The 20990-nt window shown below is 41.6% G+C and overlaps 1 protein-coding gene across 3 annotated transcripts in view; it reads left to right on the top strand.

The window, feature by feature from the left end:
- brf1b (BRF1 general transcription factor IIIB subunit b) overlaps window positions 1-20242 on the top strand; it is a 66834-nt gene extending 46592 nt beyond the window's left edge. For all 3 annotated transcript variants that reach the window (XM_084082438.1, XM_084082440.1, XM_084082439.1), the window contains 12 exons: window positions 4039-4165; window positions 5156-5195; window positions 6065-6160; window positions 8570-8721; window positions 10927-11086; window positions 13413-13474; window positions 13574-13655; window positions 13957-14009; window positions 14140-14453; window positions 15947-15986; window positions 16976-17165; window positions 18867-20242. In XM_084082438.1, coding sequence (XP_083938564.1) covers window positions 4039-4165; window positions 5156-5195; window positions 6065-6160; window positions 8570-8721; window positions 10927-11086; window positions 13413-13474; window positions 13574-13655; window positions 13957-14009; window positions 14140-14453; window positions 15947-15986; window positions 16976-17165; window positions 18867-18904 — 1354 coding nt within the window. In that variant the 3' untranslated portion in view covers window positions 18905-20242. The remainder of the gene's footprint in view (window positions 1-4038; window positions 4166-5155; window positions 5196-6064; window positions 6161-8569; window positions 8722-10926; window positions 11087-13412; window positions 13475-13573; window positions 13656-13956; window positions 14010-14139; window positions 14454-15946; window positions 15987-16975; window positions 17166-18866) is intronic.
- Window positions 20243-20990: the final 748 nt, after the last annotated feature.

Here is a 20990-nt window from a genome sequence, read left to right as displayed (position 1 = left end):
TCTAAATCCTACAGTTTACTGTTTACAGTTTAAAACTTATGTTTCTATATCGGTGGTTCTGAAACGTATTCATGGCCCCAAAATGAATGTATTTGGCCGCCGACCCCAATCTCAAAATGTTTTGTTCACGGGGACCCCCCAGAAGCAAAGATTTGAGTTACAAATGTTCCCTTTAAAAATATATTCAAATATTTGCACATAATGTTTTTAGATTTTTTCCATAATAGTAGATCTACAAGCTCATAGCGCTCAGAGCTTGTAGATCTGTTATTTTTGAATAGCCCAAAGTATAAAATATGGCTAAAGTGGTTACACAGATGCGTTCCCGCTTTGAATGGGTATCAGTAGCATGAGATAAGTTGAACCATTTATTGTGTACACATATTGTATGTAACCCATATTATACAACAGGTAGTTCCGACCAAGTGACCAATCTGATTGGTTGAAATAGCTTTCTAGCCGTGCTTCAAACCAGCATCATAGCACGGGCCGAATCACATTAATAAATCACTCCGCACTGCAGTCCGCGCCTGCTTAGACCATATATGGCACAGCTGTGCTGTGACGTCACGCTGTCCCACGGTACGAAAACAAACAGAGAGTATCCTGACCCACCGCCGCCACCGGAGAACAAACAGCTACGCAAAATGGACTATGTTGTTAATTTTGATTTATTTGGTGGACACGGTTGAAAATAGCCGATCTACAAATTCACAACGCGACGCGTTGTGAGCTTGTAGATCGGCTATTTTCGCCGTGCGATACCTTCGTACGACGGAGCATACCCTACTGGAATCAGCTGTGTTGTGCGCTCTGAGTGCCTCAGAGCGCTGCTACAGGGACTATTTTGTCTCAGTCAAATAAACTCTTCTCTTTACAGGGAAACATAATAGCGAAACATTTTTATTATGAATTGCCCCACAATATGAATACATTTGGATGTGTTTTGTTGGTAACTGTTGTATAATCGCAATATTACACTCGAGGGTGTGCTTTACCTTACATTATTGGCACTTCAGTGATGCTGGCGGAACTCGGCTGCGCCTCGTTCCTGACCGCATCACTGGCGTGCCAATAATGACGGTAAAGCACACCCTCTCGTGTAATATTGCTTAATTGTATACTTTGGCTATTCAAAAATAGCAGATCTACAAGCTCTATAGCGCGAAAAATCCCTGGCACAAAATATTTTTTAGATGGGGGGGGTCCGCAGCCAAATACATATAATTTTGGGGGTCCTTGACATGAAAAAAGTTTGAGAACCACTTCCCTACACCACTGGTCCTAAAACATGTTCATGGCAAGAACCCCCAAATTTATATTTTTGAAAATATTGCAAGATTTTTGTTGTTAACAAATTGGGTGCCTGGATTTTTTAATAACAACTTACCGTGGGTGCCAGCATTCTCCCCATTGACTGCGCTTTGCTGTTTAAAGCTCTAGACTCCACGACGAGCAAATCCACGTATATCCTGGAACGATAACATTTCACTCGCGAGTTACAACGGGGGGCGGGGGGGGGGATCGCGCATCGTGCATGACCGGTTTTCACCACCGGAAACAGATTCGGAGATACAGACGTTTTAAAGAAGGAAATAGACAGGAAGCGGATGGGAAGCCATGTTTTTTTTTCCGGTGATCCATCTGGCCTATCCTTCTCAGGATCACAATAGACACACACGGCCGGAAACGGAAGGCCTACAAATTCACGCCCACTTTTGGATTTGCGCCGCTACTCGGGGTCCAGAACGATGAACTGCAGCTCTCAATGCATTCCCTATGAGAGGACATGAGAGTTAGCCTACGTTTAAAATATTCCTACATTAACTGGAGACGATATTGATTTAAATAAAAATATGTTTCCAAATGTATGGAGTGTCTTTGTCAACATATCTTCTTGTTTTCTTAATAGCTGATGTGTTTCACATTTAATTTGCCACTTTAACGAGTTACCCATAATGTTAACACAGCAGAGGGTAGACGGCAGACAGACAAGTTGTCGCATTTCAGTGACATCACTGTCTTTACGAGCACCGAGCGCTGACCAGTGGTGTACCCACTGTAGAGACCAGTCCAGTTTGCTAATAATTCACAACTACAGTGCCAGATAATCACCAAGAGAGTTAAAAAAAAGAAAAAACGTTTCAGTCATTCAGTCTGACTTCACTGTAGCCTATAGTAGCCTTTTCATAAATTATATTTGTACTTAGGCTGTCCTGAGAGTTTATAATATTTAGAGAAATTGAAACTTTCAAATGCAAAAGTAGTGGTAGTAGTTGCGAATTACTGGACATTTAGACTGAATGTTTCATTTATCCTCATCTTGCGCTAATGCACGCAACTGTTTTGCCAGGTTTTATTTTTGTTGTTTCTCATAAGCGTGCATCCGTTGTCTGTCAACAACACAGTAGTCTGTGCCTTGACTTCAGTGCGCTGACTCTCTCCCCACCCGCTTGCGCTTAAACTACGTACATGCAAAAAGGCTGTTCGCTGTAGAGACAGAACAGGCGGTCGCCTGCCCAACTAAGATCTCGCCTCCCCTAAAAAAAAAAATAATAACCCGAAAATGTGTCATTGCGTGCTTAATGTCCTCAAAGTCACGCATCCAACAAGCTTTGAATTGAGCAGATTGGACCTTCTGTTCCAGAGATAATGGCCAAAACATATTGAAAACGGACACTTTCGCCAACCTCAAGGGATGCGTCCGTGACGTATATACCGTGCGACCACTTAAACTATAGATCTCCGATGCTAGCGGTTTTGACATACTGATGGAGTATATTATAGTATATTGTGGGTAGTATATCGAGATGACAGATATGGGACATTAAAAAGGACAAATTAAACAAATGGGACAGTTTATTAGAACACAAAAAAAATCGCTACTGCCTCAGTAGTTAACCAGTGAAATTACGGTATTTTACAATGCCTCTCATAGAGATTGCATTGAGAGCTGCAGTTCATCGTTCTAACGGACCCCGAGTGTCAAAAGTGGGCATGAATTTGTAGGCCTTCCGTTTCCGCCCGTGTGTCTCTATGGGTACTCCCAGAGCTGCTCTAGCCCCTCCCGTGTGGAAAAAAACAAAAAGATGGCACTCCGAGTAACTTTTTGCACCTTTTGCAAAACCGTTTTAATACGTTTTTGGCACTCCGAGTAACTTTTTGCACCTTTTGCAAAACCTTATAAATACGGTTTTGGCACCCCATGTGTTAAAATGTTTTTTTTAAATATTCCACATTTTTCCAAATTCCTATAACCTCACTGACTACACTGTATCCACACTGTAATCTGAAAAGTAACACACACATAGTAACACAGATGTAGTCAGGGCCGGATTAACCCTTTGTGGTGCCGGGTGCTACGACCCCTTTCGGTGCCCCCTGGGACCGATTTGTCAGCAGGGGGTGCGGCGCAGAAAATTGACGCTTCATCGGCGCGTTTCACCGTTCTAGCGCTCCTTCAGCAGCTCCGCTGCTTTTTAAATTTCTGTGCTTTTCGGCGATAGTTCAGTCTTCTTTCACTTTCTCCCCGCCGTTTGGTGCCCCGCCAAGGTTGGTGCCCTGTACCTCAGCACCTAAAGCCCTTCCGTTAATCCTGCACTGGATGTAGTCATGACAATAGGCTCTATGCACAGCAGCCATATTATCACTACCTTCACAGGTGTTACCAATGATACTAATGAAGGCTCTGTTCCATTTAGTCTAGCACAGTGGTTTCCACGACCCCCATAACTCTGAGTGTACAAATGGAACCAAATGGACCCGTAAGGGTCCATTTGGTTCCATTTGTACACTCTCAGAGTTACACACCTGTAAGGGGCATTTGGAAGCCCATGAGGGTCCCTTGATCCCATCTGTAGACCCACTGGTGTAACAGAGTGTTTCCAGTGAGCCAACATGCACAATATCAGCACCCTGACTCTGTTTGAACCAGAATGGAACAGAGCCTTCATTAGTATCATTGGTAACACCTGTGAATGTCTTCATAATATGGCTGCTGTGAATAGAGCCTAATTCCATTGTCTGTCCCCCCTCCAGGCTGACAGAGTTTGAGGACACACCCACCAGTCAGCTGACCATCGATGAGTTCATGCGTGTGGATCTGGAACAGGAATGTGACCCGCCCTCCTTCATAGCCAGCCAACAGAAAACCAAGATACTGCAGGTATACAGGGCCGGACTGGGACCAAAATTCAGCCCTGGCATTTTGGTCCGGACCGGCCCACCCCCCCCCCATTTTGTCAACGGGGGGGGGGGGTTTCACTGTTTCAGCCCAGCCCTGCACATGAACTCTGCGGCCGCACTGAGGCGCCTGCTGGAAAGCATCCCAGCCCAAACATTAACGTAACTAATAATTGGGCCGCGCGACTCGGATATGACCGTAATAACCCTAAAACATTTTTAAAAATATATTTTTCCCACTGGCCCAGCGGACCACCGGGCATTTGCCCGGTACGCCAAATGGCCAGTCCGCCGCTGCAGGTATACCTCCCTCCCTAATGGCTGGAGTGCTATTATATGTCAGCGGTTTTCAACCTTTTGCTGGAATAGGGCCTACTTGAAAATATACTTCACAGAGGAACACGTTGTCTTCATTCAGACCAGTGGTGGAAAAAGTTCTCACATTTTTTACTTAAGTAAAAGTATCAATACTGCTATATAGAAATACTCTGTTACAAGTAGAAGTCCAGAATTCAAAATGCACTTGAGTAAAAGGTGCATCAAAATATACTTAAAGTACCAAAAGTAAAAGTACTCATTATGCAGAATGTCCCATTTCAAGTTCTCAAATGTATAAAAATATTTTGAAAATAGCCGATCTACAAGCTCACAATGCGTCGCGATGCGACGCATTGTGAGCTTGTAGATCTGCTATTTTCAAATGGCCGAAATGTATACAGGGTTTAAGTGGTTAATGTATGTTTTGTAATAATAATCAAAATATCCAAAGTAACTAGCAACTAAAGTTTTCAAGTAATTGTAAAACTGCTATTTTTGCTACTTTTGTGTGACATAGAATGGCCGACAGTATATGCAATGTGGCCCTCTGGAGTGAGTGTGGAAATATAGTGGCCCTCTACATCATTAAAGTTGCCCACCCCTGATCTAGCACATGTATTACATTTGTATGACTGTCTTGTATCATCTTCTGCAGTTGGAACATGAACTGGTCAAGAAGCTGGATCAAGTTCAAGGTCAGATGAACAGAATTATTATTATTACAAGTTCATTATGGTTAATGTGTTGATGGGTAAAGACAACAGTGATAGATATCACAGGCATGGTTACAAATGTAGAAACTGACTTGACATGGATCTGTTCTCTAGGTGACAACCAGGGCTGAGCGATTTGGCCACAACAACACTAGAACAACGTTTTTCTAGCTTCATAGACTTGTTTGACAGCACTATCATATCAGTGTTGTGTACATTTAATTGTTTTATTGTTTGTTTACACATGATCTTTTCATGGACGAGGACCATTTTGATTTTTTTTGGTCAATTTTTTACCCCTTCCCCTTTCATACAATTAATTGCAGCCTCTGTAAATTGGAAGTACTGTAGTCCAGGGGTTCCCAAAGTTGGGGTCACGACCCCATTTGGGGTCGCGGGACACTGACGGTGGGGTCGCGATATTATTATTATTATTTTTTTTTACAGAATGTATTTCAATCTAAAAATGATTACAAATAGTAAATTTTACCCATCTCATTAGGTATTGTAAATGTGATTGATTGAATTCTATATTAACAAGATTATTAACAGTACAAGTAGTAGCCCTACAGTCAAAAGTCATGCTAAAATACATTACAAATGCCCACCGAACGTGCAAGTTTATGTGCATAAATTACCTCCACGGTTAGTTGGGGTCGTGAGTCAATGGCCGCATTATTTTGGGGTCGCGGGCTGAAAAGTTTGGGAACCCATGCTGTAGTCTATACTGCGATTTTGATCATTTTTTTCAAATACTTGTTCAGCCCTAGTGGGAACAGCTCAGAGAAGAGACAGACCTGCTTATCAAAATGCATTTACATTAAACCAACATTGTATTTGTGTCTTTTTAGGGGAGATAACGTCATACAAAGAGGAGATAGAAACGGAACTGGAGAACAGCCGACCCAAACTGAGAGGGATTTATGCTGCCTTCGCCAAGGAAATAGGTCTGGACTAAACCTCTAACAGACTTATTTACACACCTAAACCCTAACACTACTGCCTTGTGTACATACATAAACCCTAACCAGTAACACTACTGCCTTATGTACATACATAAACCCTAACCAGTAACATTACTGCCTTATGTACATACATAAACCCTAACCAGTAACACTACTGCCTTGTGTACGTACATAAACCCTAACCAGTAACACTACTGCCTTGTGTACATACATAAACCCTAACCAGTAACACTACTGCCTTATGTACATACATACAGTACATAAACCCTAACCAGTAACACTACTGCCTTGTGTACATACATAAACCCTAACCAGTAACACTACTGCCTTGTGTACATACATAAACCCTAACCAGTAACACTACTGCCTTATGTACATACATAAACCCTAACCAGTAACACTACTGCCTTATGTACATACATAAACCCTAAACAGTAACACTACTGCCTTGTGTACATACATAAACCCTAAACCCTAACACTACTGCCTTGTGTACATACATAAACCCTAACCAGTAACACTACTGCCTTATGTACATACATAAACCCTAACCAGTAACACTACTGCCTTATGTACATACATAAACCCTAAACAGTAACACTACTGCCTTATGTTCACACATAAACCCTAAACAGTAACTCTACTGCCTGATTCTCAAACGTTTTAATCTCAAGGTTCCCCAAATGGTATGCATTATAGCCCACTGACCCCCCCATAACTCTGAGAATGTATAAATGAAAAATTCTTGCTTTAATTGAAACAATAGGCTCTATGCACAGCAGCCATATTCTAAAGAAATTGGGCCTCTTCTTACTTCCTTCACAGGTGTTACCAATGTACTAATTAAGGCTCTGTTCCATTCTGGTCAGGGTGCTGATATCGTGCATGTTGGCTCGCTAGAAACACTCCATTTTGGTTCCCAAATGGCCCCTTATGGTGGGTGTGTAACTCTGAGAGTGATTTGGTTCCATTTGTACACTCTCAGAGTTATGGGGGTTATTGAAAATAAGACAACCAATGTGCTACACTAAATGGAACGGAGCCTTAATTAGTATTATTGGTAACACCTGTGAAGGAAGTAAGGAAGGGGCCCAATTCATTCCCAATATGGCTGCTGTGCATAGAGCCTATTTTTAAGTTGAGGAAATCTCCTCTTTTGTACCTCTTAGGAGTTCACTTAAATGTAATCATGAGCTCTCCACATAGGAAATTGTTTGATTTGTTTAGATTTTTGTCAAAGACATTTTAATTTTGTGGAAGACCGATAATATTCCAACTGAACATATGTGGATGGCCCAAATGTCTCTGTTACCTCTGGAGAGGCTTAAATATGAGATGCAGGATAAGGCAGCGGTGTTTTTGGACTTGGAGAGAGTAATTGATTCAGACCGGTTCCAAGATCTTTATTTAGCCTGCTTTGTTATAATGAAGTAAGTGACATCCCACCCTCATTTGCGCACACGCATACGGGGGACACTGCCGATGTTTGGCCTGTCGCACTGTTCAGATGTGGGAGAATTGGGGTGGCGGGGTGCCCTGTGGCTTCTAATAGGCTCTATGCACAGCAGCCATATTATCACTTCCTTCACAGGTGTTACCAATGATGCTAATGAAGGCTCTGTTCCATTTAGTGTAGCACAGTGGTTTCCTCGACCCCCATAACTCTGAGAGTGTACAAATGGAACCAAATGGACCCGTTACACACCTGTAAGGGGCCATTTGGAAGCCCATGAGGGCCCCTGGACCCCAACTGTAGACCCACTGGTGTAACACAGTGTTTCCAGTGAGCCAAGATGCACAATATCAGCACCCTGACTCTGTTTGACCAGAATGGAACAGAGCCTTCATTAGTATCATTGGTAACACCTGTGAATGTCTTCATAATATGGCTGCTGTGAGTAGAGCCTATTGGTTCCGCCGTGGGGTGGCGTTGCCCCGTTCCATAACACTGGGCATATATAAGACTTGTGTCCGGTGGTGTGGGTCGAGGTTTCTGACATCGACAGTCCGTGGCGGGGGGGCTGCAGGGGCGTGGGGCCCACCTCGCTGCACATTGTTGTCCTCCCCTCATCGGGTTGGTGGGATATGTGCTAGGGATTTCGCTGCGTCCCCCCCTCCCCCATTTCTGAAGCTTTACCACTTGATAACTACCTTCTTATTTTTTACTTTTTGTTTTACTGTTTTTGTCTTGTGCGTATGATTTTCTGTAAGTACACTGTTTTGTATGTAGGTCTGAGTCTGTTGTAGTCTTGTCTAAATGTAAACTGAAAGATCGCAAAAATAAATGATTATAAAAAAGAAAACGCACGTCCCGGGACCATAATTTTTCCTAATCGATTTTTCTAGTTTTCTGTGTTTCCATCATTGTATTTTTCTCGTTTTCTGTGTCAGACCCTGAGGACGACGACGCCCTCTCAGTGACCTCTGAAACCTTGGAGCTGGAGGGCGAGGAGGCGGAGCTACAGGCCGCCGCCCATCACCTGACCCAAGACTTCCTGTGTCACGTCCTGCAGGACCAAGAGGACGGACGGACGGTCTTCTCTGTAGGGATGAATCATTGTACTCAAATATGTTTTACTTAAGTAAAAGTATCGATGCTGCACTATAGAAATACTCAGTTACACGTTAAAGTCCGGAATTCAAAATGTACTTGAGTTAAAGTACAAAAGTATTGGCATCAAAATGTACTTAAAGTACCAAAAGTAAAAGTACTCCCGTTTCAAGTTTTCAAATGTATAAACATAATTTCAAAATAGCAGATCTACAAGCTTACAATGTGTCGCGATGCGACGCATTGTGAGCTTGCAGATCGGCTATTTTCAAATGGCCGAAATGTATATAGGGCTGAAGTGGGGTGGAGTAGAAGTGAGCTATGGGGCCGGCCATAGCTGAGTGGTTAGTGAGCCCGCCTAGGGAGCCAGAGGCCCTGGTTGCCCCAGGTTCGATTCCAGGCCAGGCCAGTATATGTGTCGATGACATGAAATTTGTCCCTGAGCAAGACTCTTAACCCCTAATTGCTCACAAGTTCTCATTGGAAACAAGACCGCAAGAACTTTCATGAGCGACCTGTTAAAAGGAATTATCCTTATCCTTAAAGTACAGATAATTGGAAATATTCCAGTAAAGTAAAAATACCTCAAAATTGTACTTAAGTACAGTACTTGAGTAAATGTACTTAGTTACTTTACACCACTGCAATTAACTGTATAAAAAAAGAACCCTAAACACTTTTTTATATAAAAGTGTCAACTGCTTATCCAAGAAGAAACCAGTCTTTCCTATCAGTGGTATAGACGCATTTCCAGACAACGTCACACAGATAAGAACCAGTATGCGCGTGCAGGTCGGGGCCAAAATAACCCGACCTCTCATTAGATGCAATGTAAAAGTGGTCACAGCCTCATGTGTAAAAATTGCATCCCATCAAACTTTCAGATGCTGTTTTCCTTCCAGTGTGGAAGGAGAAGGTTTAGGATGGATGTTTACTGTGATCTCTGCTTCTTGAAATATATATCTTGGTTTATGTTGTGTCAACTCGTGTGTAAACAATTATAGAGATTCTCAAAGCAGTCGACCCCAAACCCCGCCTCCAGTCGCAGAGGGAGCGCTCTATGATCACGGCACCAGAGCCTGCTCGATCACGCAGCTGTATCCCCTCAAACCGAATTTATACTCCCTGCTGTGTGATCTCTGCTTCTTGAAATATATATCTTGGTTTATGTTGTGTCAACTCGTGTGTAAACAATTATAGCGATTCTCAAAGCAGTCGACCCCAAACCCCGCCTCCAGTCGCAGAGGGAGCGCTCTATGATCACGGCACCAGAGCCTGCTCGATCACGCAGCTGTATCCCCTCAAACCTAATTTATACTCCGCCGTGCGAAGAGAACGGCAGAGAATAGCAGACATCCAAGCTCACAACGGTCGCGTCCGCGGCGCGTTGTGATCTTGTATGTCATATGTTCTTCGGCGCGCAATACCGTTGTGGGGTGAAGTATATATGTCTCGCCAGGAGCGTCTCACCAGCCAACACACAGAGGAGGTTGAATGAACTGAAACTAGTGCTCCCCAGAGTGCTCCCCAAAACAACAGGTTTGGGGATCTGATCTGTGGAAGAGATGACATGAATCAGGCACAGTGGTGGAAAAAGTACTCAAATTCTTTACTTAAGTAAAAGTAACAATACTGCAATATAAAAATACTCTGTTACAAGTAAAAGTCCGGAATTAAAAATGTACTTGAGTAAAAGTACAAAAGTATTGACATCAAAATGTACTTAAAGTACCAAAAGTAAAAGCACTAAATATTTGAAAATAGCAGATCTACAAGCTCACAATGCGACACGTTGTGAGCTTGTAGATCGGCTATTTTCAAATAGCCTAAGTATAAAATAGGTTTAAAGTGGTTTAATGTATGTTTCATTATATCATCATTTATATCTGAAAAGTAACTAGTAACTAAAGTTTTCAAATCATTGTAGTGGAGTAAAAGTACAATATTTGCCTCTGAGATGTAGTGGAGGAGAAGTAAAAGTATTGGAAATTGGAAATACTCAAGTAAAGTACAAATACCTCAAAAGTGTACTTAAGTACATGTACTTAGTTACTTTCCAGCACTGATCAGGCACCTGCGCGTGCAGTCGCAATGTGGGTAAGAAATCCGTCTATTAGGCACACAGCAACACACTTCAGTTATATGCAGTCAGTCCTCTCATTGTCTTACTTCCTGTTTCCTGTTCCATGTCCACCAGGAAGAGCAGGGCAAACAGACGGGCCAAGAAGGACAAGACGCCGGAGAACAGAAGACCCTCCCCGCCCTCCCACCTCCCCCTCCCCCCCTTCCACTGGCCTCCATACTGGGAAAACTGCCTCTCCAGCTCCCGATACAACTGACTCCAGACAGCGATGCTGGTAAGACACAGTCAGTGGTGGGAAAAAGTACTCACATTATTTACCTGAGTAAAAGTATCAACACCACCATGTAGAAATACTCTGTTACAAGTAAAAGTCCAGTATTCAAAATGTGCTTGAGTAAAAGTACAAAAGTATTGACATCAAAATATACTTAAAGTACCAACAGTAAACGTACTCATTATGCAGAATGTCCCATTTCAATTTTTCAAAATCTATAAGAATCTTTTGAAAATAGCCGATCTACAAGCTCACAACACGGCGCAGTTACTAACACTGCGACACTAGTTACTAAACATACATGTTTAGTAACTAGTAACTAAAGTTTTCAAATAATTGTAAACAGCTAGGCACTAGCGATGCCTAAAGAGGGAAATGTGCGTCGCATGTCAACATGTTTATTTGATTGCTGGGAATCAGAATTGAGCATTCAACCAAGCCTTGTAATAGGATCTAACAGTATGAGATATGCAAGGGAAAATGCATGGGGAGGTGGTCATTATTGAAATTTGAAGCCCGACAGGGTGATTATTCACCCGCTTATTACACGGCTACTTAATAAATACATAAATAAATTTACCCAAAAGTAACAACAAAACAAAGTATTTCCTTGCTTACAGCAATGAAAGTGTTCCATAAGTATTGGGCTGGGCGGACAAGTTCGCCTCGGAAAACAAATGACAGTATATTCCACAAGGTAACCGGAAAACTCGCCCCAAAACACACTCGCCCCCCATTCTATATACCTCCGATTTGCCTGTAATACCGCCGGATTTGCCCCGGGGCGACTGTGTTTTGGGGCGAGCGTTTTGGTATTCCCCCGTTGTTGTGCCACGATAAACAAGGAAGTGCAGTGGATCAAATAGAATCACTTTTCGGTTATTGCATCGTCTATTTCTCACTTCAAATGTTTTCCAAAATATTCTTGAGAGCAATGTTTAGTTGTAAATGACATTGGTTGTTTGTTTACATGGCTGTCATGTTGGATAAAGCATAAAACCAAGCAGCGCAGGTTGGCACGAGCAGGTGCTCTGAGTCTCTGATTACACAGCGGTCCGTTATAGAGCTCATCGGTCATTATCCAGAAATAATGACCGATGGCTGACCAATCAGAATCGAGCATTCAACCAAGCCGTGTAATAAGATACAATATTTAGATATGTTTCTTTTTACCTCAGGTTGTTAAGAGTAAAACCAAGTTTAACGATATGGAAGTATGAATGACAAAATGACACAATGAACAGAAACTGGTTTCAATCAACAGAAACTACTGCAAATAGCACTGTTCATTCATGCATGTAGGGCTGATTGACTGTCAATCAACCCAATTGATTACTGCTGCTGTTGAGATGACTGAAGCACTGGAGCGCCGCTCTGTGGCAACACATCACACTGCATAGCAGTGTGATAAAGCTTGTAGGCCCGTTTTTGTAGGAGAGGCCATAGCTGAGTGGTTAGTGAGCCCGCCTGGGGAGCCGGAGTTCCTGGTTGTCCCAGGTATGATTCCAGGTCAGGCCAGTAATGTGTTGATGTGTGTCTCCGAGCAAGACTCTTAACCCTAATTGCTCCCCGAGTGAATGGCTGCTCACTGCATTGTTATAGGATGGGTAAAATGCAGAGGACAAATTTCACGTATGTGCAAATATACTGTGACAAATAATACCCCAAGGCGTGGGGTGTATATTATTTATTATCTATATTTCTATTTTTGGTCTAGCGATGAAATATGAATCAGGCAAAAAGGAGCACTTCACCCAGTTTCAAGCCTTATCTTCATAACTCGTCCTCACTAATGCTCATTATTAGATGGCTCCATTTCTGTCTACTCACTCTGTGTCTCATTGGTGGGCTGTGGACGGTTCAGAAACCTGCCTACCACAACAAGAATTCAAACTTGTTTTATTATTATTATTATTTATTAGTGCAAGAATAATGGCTTCTATTTCAGCATGCTAACTTTCCAGGAAGAGAAAGTCTTTCTGTTAGCTTGGAATCATCATCAATGATGGTTTTCGTGTGTGTGTGTGTGTGTGTGTGTGTGTGTGTGTGTGTGTGTGTGTGTGTGTGTGTGTGTGTGTGTGTGTGTGTGTGTGTGTGTGTGTGTGTGTGTGTGTGTGTGTGTGTGTGTGTGTGTGTGTGTGTGTGTGTGTGTGCGTGCGTGCGTGCGTGCGTGCGTGCGTGCGTGCGTGCGTGCGTGCGTGCGTGTCTCTGTCTGTCTGTCTGTCTGTCTGTCTGTCTGTCTGTCTGTGTGTGTGTGTGTGTGTGTGTGTGTGTGTGTGTGTGTGTGTGTGTGTGTGTGTGTGTGTGTGTGTGTGTGTGTGTGTAGATGACAGATCAGAGAGTGGAGAGCTGGACCTGGATGGAATTGATGACCAGGAAATTGATAAGGTCAGTTTATTGATTAGGGAAGCTTATTGATAAGGTCATTTTATCAATCAGATAGTTGTATTGGTTGATTGATGTTTTTTTGTCTTTTGTTGACTTCAGTACATCCTGAACGACAGAGAGGTGGAGAATAAAACAGCTCTTTGGATGAAACAAAATGAAGAATATCTGAGAGAACAGAGAGGTGAGTTATTATGATTATTATTAATATTATGATTATTATGATTATTATTATTATTACCCTTTTTATTATTGTTATTATTTCTACACACGATTATGGGAACAAGAAGAAACTGCACTGTACACATCAACTAATACTGCTGTACTATATTGCATGTCTGTCTGTCTGTCTGTCTGTCTGTCTGTCTGTCTGTCTGTCTTTCTGTGTGTGTGTGTGTGTGTGTGTGTGTGTGTGTGTGTGTGTGTGTGTGTGTGTGTGTGTGTGTGTGTGTGTGTGTGTGTGTGTGTGTGTGTGTGTGTTGCAGAGAAAGAACAGAGGATCAATAAAGAGAAGGAGCAGGGGACGTATAAAGAGAAGGTAATTAAACATACTTTGACTTGTCACAAAGGCCCATTCACAGTGAATGTGTTAACTGTCAATCATTTAGCTGGGGACCTCCTGGAATCCCCTCAAGGACGGCTTTACGCCTCTGGTCGCTGTGTTGCAGAAGAAGAGCGTGTCTCGTAAGGACCAGATGACGGAGGCCAGCTCGGCGGGCGAGGCCATCCAGAAGATGCTGGAGCGCAAGAAGATCTCCAGTAAGATCAACTACGACGTCCTCAGAGGACTGGACATGAAGACCAAGTCCTCCTCTCCTCCTCCTCCAACTCCCTCCCTTCCTCCATCCTCCTCTTCCAGGGGAACACGAGGAGGAACCAGCTCTGAAGGCGTCAGACGAAGGAGAAGCTCCAACCGACGCAAGAAAGCCAACGACACCGCCATCCTGGGCCTGGCAGCGACCACTGGAAAGATGGGGAAGAGGTACAAGTACTGTTATGGTCATTATACTAGTGTTAGCAGTGTTGCCAGCTTATGTGAGAGAAATAAGCAACCAGGTCTATGAAAACAAGCCCAAAAGAAGGCTAAGGCTATTTGAAAATAGCCGATCGACAAGCTCACAACGTGTGAGTTTGTAGATCTGCTATTTCCAAAAAAAAAAAGAAATCTTGAAGGACAAAAAATAGGTAATTTTGGAACATCTTTTAAACAGATGTGGGGTCTGCGGACAAATGCATATTCATTTGGGGGTCCTTGACATGAAAATGTTTAAGAACCGCTGGTTTAAACAACATTAGGAAACAAGCCCAAATAATCAACTACACTTTAAAAACAATCCCAAAAGACTGCAACCCGCAACTACCGATATGTACACGCTACTTTACATGTCCGCTTATAATAAGAGGACATGGCAACACTGAGTATTAGTAGTCACGGTAGTAGTAATAAGTATTCGGCCTGGGTGATATGACTTCATCAGGATTATTTCAACTTTAGACGAAAACGATTAATGAACATAAAATAAGAAAATAATAGATCTACAAGGACTTGTCGATCCAACTTCTACTCTCTAGCTCCGTTTGTGACCTCTCCTTTCGCCGGGACTCAGTCTCATGTTGTCGTTAAGATCCGGTTGAGGCAATTCTTACCTATTCCTGTATCATATAAAAAATGTAAAGGTAGTCCCGGTTTCCTACAGATAGTTCCGACGGTCTGGAAAAATGTATCGATGGTTGAAGCAACATTTTAAACTGGGTTTTATGCCTGCCTGTGCCGAATTCAACATGGAGGCATGTTAAGCCGTCTGCCCCAGTCTGTAAGCCAGGCAGAGCTAAAAACACTGATTTCAAGGTATGTTGTCATTGAAGACATGCTTCCTATCAGTGGTGTAAAGTAACTAAGTACATTCACTCAAGTACTGTACTTGGGGTCCCTTGTATCACTTCTTCTATAAATAAATGTATAATAGAAAGCCTTCATTAACTTTAAATTATTGTTAAAGGTGCAGAAAGTGCAGACATTTTATTTTTTGTTATAATAAGTGTTAAATAGCTCTTTATTTTGATAGTAATCATTGCTATAGAGTGCTTGTTTAATAACAGGGGTCTCCCGTCTTTACATCTCTTTAATAAACAGAAAATGCATGTTCAAATCAGGATAGCAATTTGATCCAATCAGGAGGGAAAACTCATACATGATACAGGCAAGCAAGTGAAATTGGAAGTGATGACACAAAGAAATAAGCAGACATAATTGGAACTGAAACAATATAAAATAGAAGCTGATAAATGGGTACTTTTTAAGATTAATTTGGCAACCGCTACGGCAACGGTCCAGGCTGAGCTGTAACCTTCCGAACAAAAACAAAAGAAACAGTACTTTTAAGGGCCGTATCTTTCCTTTGTTTAGTTTTTTAGTTTAGTTTTTTTTTTACATTATGAGTTGAGTTGATCGTTTACTTCCTACTTTTTCCCCAGACTCCGCCCCCTCATCTCCACCTCCCAGAAGAAGAAGAAGGTGAGTTCAGAATTATTATACTATAGGAATATTACACTGTCTGTTACTGTTGCAACGCTGTGCTTCACTCACATTCATAAGAATAAATCATGAACCATATTTATATTTATAACCCCCACCACACACACACACACACACTCACACACACACACACACTTTTCCCTCCTTTCTTTGTATTGCTTTTTACCCCATTCTCTCACCAATGTAGTCATTATGCCACTTGATTCCGCCCCGATACCTGTCAGTGAGGAGCCCCCACAGGGAGCCTTTGTCCTACTCCTCCCGCCCAACACTCCCTGCTGACCAGGTGCCACCCGCCTGGCTTCCCTCCCCCGAACACGGACCAATTGTTTCTGGGAAGGGAAAATATGTTTCAAATATATATATATATAGTATGTCTCTGCTGTCCGGCAGGAACCAGCTAGCTCCAAAATGTTCATTTTTCAGGAAATGAAAAAAACTAAAATGAAAAAAAAAACTAAAATGGAGTTAGGAGGTTTTGTTCATCATTGATAAGAACAGCTGAATGGACCACCAAGCTCACTATGAGGTTGGAGGTCAAAAGGGGGTGGAGCCTGGAGTCAGCAAAACCAGCTAACTCCACCCTCCTTTGCTGGAGTTAGCTGGTTTAGCAGAACGTTTGAGGATCCAATGGAGTTAGCTGCTTTTGTCAGAAGCGCTTTTTAATCCTTTTCATTGGTTCATATTTTTTTTACCAACAGACAGACGTAAAGGGTGTTCAATAGCACTGATTTATGGAAAAAAAAATGCAAAAGCGGAAAAATTTTGTTAGCTGGTTCCTGCCGGACAGCAACGATATATAAAGTATACTAATATATAGTTAAAATTGTAGATCTACAAGCTCACAACGTGTGAAAGTCTGTGTGTGTGTCTGTGTGTGTGTGCGTCAATATATTGTCACATTCAGAGATGTATAGTTATTTGTCCCTCTCCCATCTCTCTCTCTCTCTCTCTCTCTCTCTCTCCAGCTTGAAAACAACGTTGTCGTGACAACCACCGTGACTCGGCCTGCACCGCCGAGTCCAGCACAGGCCCCGCCCACTGAGCCTCTGGCTCCGCCCACAGACGAGCTGGCCAATGAGGAGCCGGCTGAAGAAGAGGAGGAGGAAGAGGAGGAGGAGCCATGCGTCAGTGCTCTGAAGCTGATTGGACAAAATGGTGAGAGAGGAGGATCTTGGGTAAAACTTCATTTGAAGGGGTATATAGGCTATAAGACATACGTATATCTGTATATTTTTTATTTATCCAAGCTCATAGTGCAGCACTGAGTGCCGTGCTATGAGCTTGTAGATCTGCATTTTTTTTTAAATCATGACAATATTTGAATATATACAATTTTTAAAGCGAACATGTTTAACTCAAATATGTGCTTCTAGGGATTTTACAAATGTCTTCTAAATGATCTTAACAGTTTTTTGAAAAAACTTATGTTGCTGTAATCAGTGGTTCTCAAACCACTCAAGGACCCCCAAAATTATGTCATTTGGCCGTGGACCCCCATCTCAAAATATGTTGTTCCAGGGACCCCCCAGAAAGAACGATTTGAGTTAAAAATGGTTGCTTTAAAAATATATATATATTCAATGATTTGCACACATTTTCACGAAAAAAAAAAAAACAGATCTACAAGCTCATAGCGCCGCTATACAAATATATAAATAAAACTCAATAAAACATTGTTGTTTCTGTTGTGCTGAAAATATACATAGAACCATGTTTCTCCATATTCCAACGTGGTGTGTTTCTTCGCAAATTAACACCCTACTTGATCATGATACTACAGCGTCACACAAACGCATCAACAGTAGCTTTTGAATTTTAATCCTGAAAAGTAACAGTTTTGGACAGGTTTCCAGCCCACAGAGACGATATACAAACTGGTGTTCATACAGAACCATTGTAAACCTGCATCAGATCAACATTAATACCATGTATAACGGCCATATCTACAAGCTCATAGCTGTTATAGCTATTCTCATAGCTACTGTATGAGCTTGGAGATCATAGCTCATAGCTATGAGCTTGTAGATCATAGCTCATAGCTATGAGCTTGTAGATCATAGCTCATAGCTATGAGCTTGTAGAGCTGCTATTTTTGAAAAATCGTGAACATTTGTGCAAATCTTTGAATATATATATTTTTGACATTTGTAACCACTGATTATGGCAACATATTTTTTTCAAAACATTCGTTTTTAGAAGACATTTGTAGAATCCCCAGAAGCAAAGATTTGAGTTACAAATGTTCGCTTTAATATATGCTTGTATATCTGCTGTTTTTGAATAGCCAAAGAAATCTAAAAATGACACAGATACTTTCCCGGTCTTAACTCTATGGCTGCCAATGACGTATATATACGTCTTTTAATTATCAGCTGTTGTCCGCCAAAGACGTATATATACGTCATGGAAAAAAAGGAGAAAAAAAAAAAATGTATTTTTTTATAATTTCAACCCTTGTCGAATTACGAACAGATTAGGAGCTAAAAATGTTCGAAGATTTGCTGCTCCATTCACTTCAATGTTAAAATTCAAACGGACAAACAATTCACTTTGTTTTTTGGTTTAAAACTACTGGTTTTGAGCTATATTGAAACATCAAACAACACATGTCAACGAGGTCAAAATGACCTCGTTGACATTTGTGAAACCACACCTGAATCTCATCTGTGATTAGAAACCATCTGGGGATCAATCATACTGGAGGAAAAAAATCTGTGGCTACGCGAACAGGTACCAAAATCATGGCAAAACCCTGGCAGAGGCTACAGACTGTTCTGAAAAAACTCTGGCAGGCAGAGAGTTAATGGGTTAAATGAACGGTTTGGTTCAATGAGTTTATCATGTTCTTGTTCTCAGAGTACGGATGTGAGGCTGAAGAGGAGGAGATCTTCTAGAACGCCCCGGAACCTCCTAGAACATCCCACAAAGCTTTTTACAACCTCCTTGAAGTTCCTGGAACATTCTACGGCCTCCTTAGAACGTCATAGGTCCTTTTTAGAGGCTTGTAGAAGCTCAGGGGACTTTGATGGCGACGATTTGACTTTGTCTCTGACGTGTCCTCCGTCCTGTCCTCACGTAGAACCCAGAGACTCTGGAATCAGGTCACGAGGTTCCGTTTGGTCCACCCTGGAGGTAGACCTCAAACCTAGACCTTCTAGACCAGTGGTTCCCAAACATTTTAGCTCGAGACCCATGTGATGTCTTCCCGGGACCCAAATTAGTGAAAATAGTCGATCTGCAAACTCACCAAACGTCGCAATGTGACGTGTCGCGAGCTTGTAGATCGGCTATTTTCACTACTTTTTATTAGTTTTAACCTTTTATGGAATTTCTTAGATTTTTGTATTTATTTATTCGATTATTTTTATTTTTAGTTAAATTTGTTTTTATGGAATTGTCATTTGTTTTTATTTGTTTGGAAATCTTTTGAAATAATAACGTATATTTTTGAAATATAGGAAACCATAAAAATTGGTCCGTTACCCACAAATGGGTCCCGACTCGGTGTTTGGGAAACAGTGTTCTAGACCCTAGAATGTAAAATCTCGGCTCTAGGATCTAGACTTTCTAGAACCTACAGTTAGTCATTCTAGAACCGTGTCAGGGCCGCGGTGTCCGCAGAAAAGCTTTATGTTCAGTGGAGGAGCGCTTTGTATACCATGCGGATATCATCTTTTCAGCTTGTCGATCTGCTATTTTCAGCGAAAGCTTTCCCCACAATAACAGAAAACAGAAAGGACCTGAGGGACTCCGCTCAACCATATTGTGGATAATGACTGAAAACCAGGCAGCTTGTAGTTTATATCTCCTATTAGTTTGTATTGGGGGGAAGAAAAACATATTGAATGGACTGTTTCATGTTAGATCAAATGTTTATTTGGTCTGCATAAATATTTGTTATGATACAAAATATGAATGTATTTTAATGTCTTTGTTTTATTTGTTTTGAACATGTGGCTGTTGACCTAGTTGTGTTTATGTATTATATCATATGAATTACACTGGGTATAGTTTGAGAGTACGTTCACTTTACATGTCAGTCGTTTGTCTGATGGTTCTTATCCTGAACAAAAGGTAGAGTGCCTCGCTCAACTGAACCTCAGTAGGAAGCACTGGCTATGTGGGGTTTGAACCTTTGGTCTTTCAGTTGCAGTACAATGTCCAACACACACTTGAGTTCAGTTTGAACATGCATTCCTTTGAACCCCAAATAAAAGCCATGTTAACAGCCATTCTTCTTTCCAACTATTCTTGAGGTATACAGTAGAGCAGGGGTCTTCAACAGGGGGTCCGGGACCCCTGGGGGGTCCTCAGAGTTACTACAGGGGGTCCGCCAAATCTTTGTGTGATATGATCTTTTTTTTACCATAACCACTTGAACCTTAGCATCCCTTTTCTGAGGAGAACTTTTGCCAAAAATAGCTGATCTACAAGCCCACAACGCCTCGCGCTGCGAGGCGTTGTGAGCTTGTAGATCGGCTATTTTTGGCAAAGAGGTATAGGTGTAGAGGGGAAAAAAGAGCAGACCACGTAAACAAAAAAAAGTTGAATCTCCCTGCTTCATCTCTCTCTCAGCTAGGGGGTCCTTGGCTTGAAAACGTTGAAGACCCCTGCAGTAGAGAGGTATGGTGGAGTCTCCATTACAAATAATATTACTGGAAATGTCTTGAGCCCAGAAATGTTTTCCTTTTGGGTAACACTTTAGAATAACTATTCATTATAAGTAGTTAATAGATCATTCATAAACTGTTAGTTAATGATGAGCTATTAATGACTTGTTAAGCATTTGTTAATAGATCACTCACAGAGTATTAGTTAACTGACTTATTAACTGTATGCTGATTATTTATAAATATGTCTTATAAATGCCTTATAACTAGTTAATAGATCATTTATAAACCATTAGTTAATGAGTTACTAATGTTTTGTTAATATTTGTTAACAGTTAGTTAAGGAGGTATAACTATCCCTTATAGATAA

This window comes from Gymnoscopelus microlampas (genome assembly GCF_963454915.1).
Source record: "Gymnoscopelus microlampas genome assembly, chromosome: 16".
NCBI lineage: Eukaryota > Metazoa > Chordata > Actinopteri > Myctophiformes > Myctophidae > Gymnoscopelus > Gymnoscopelus microlampas.
Note: the sequence above shows the minus strand (reverse complement) of the source record. Positions and strands in the feature narration are given on the sequence as shown.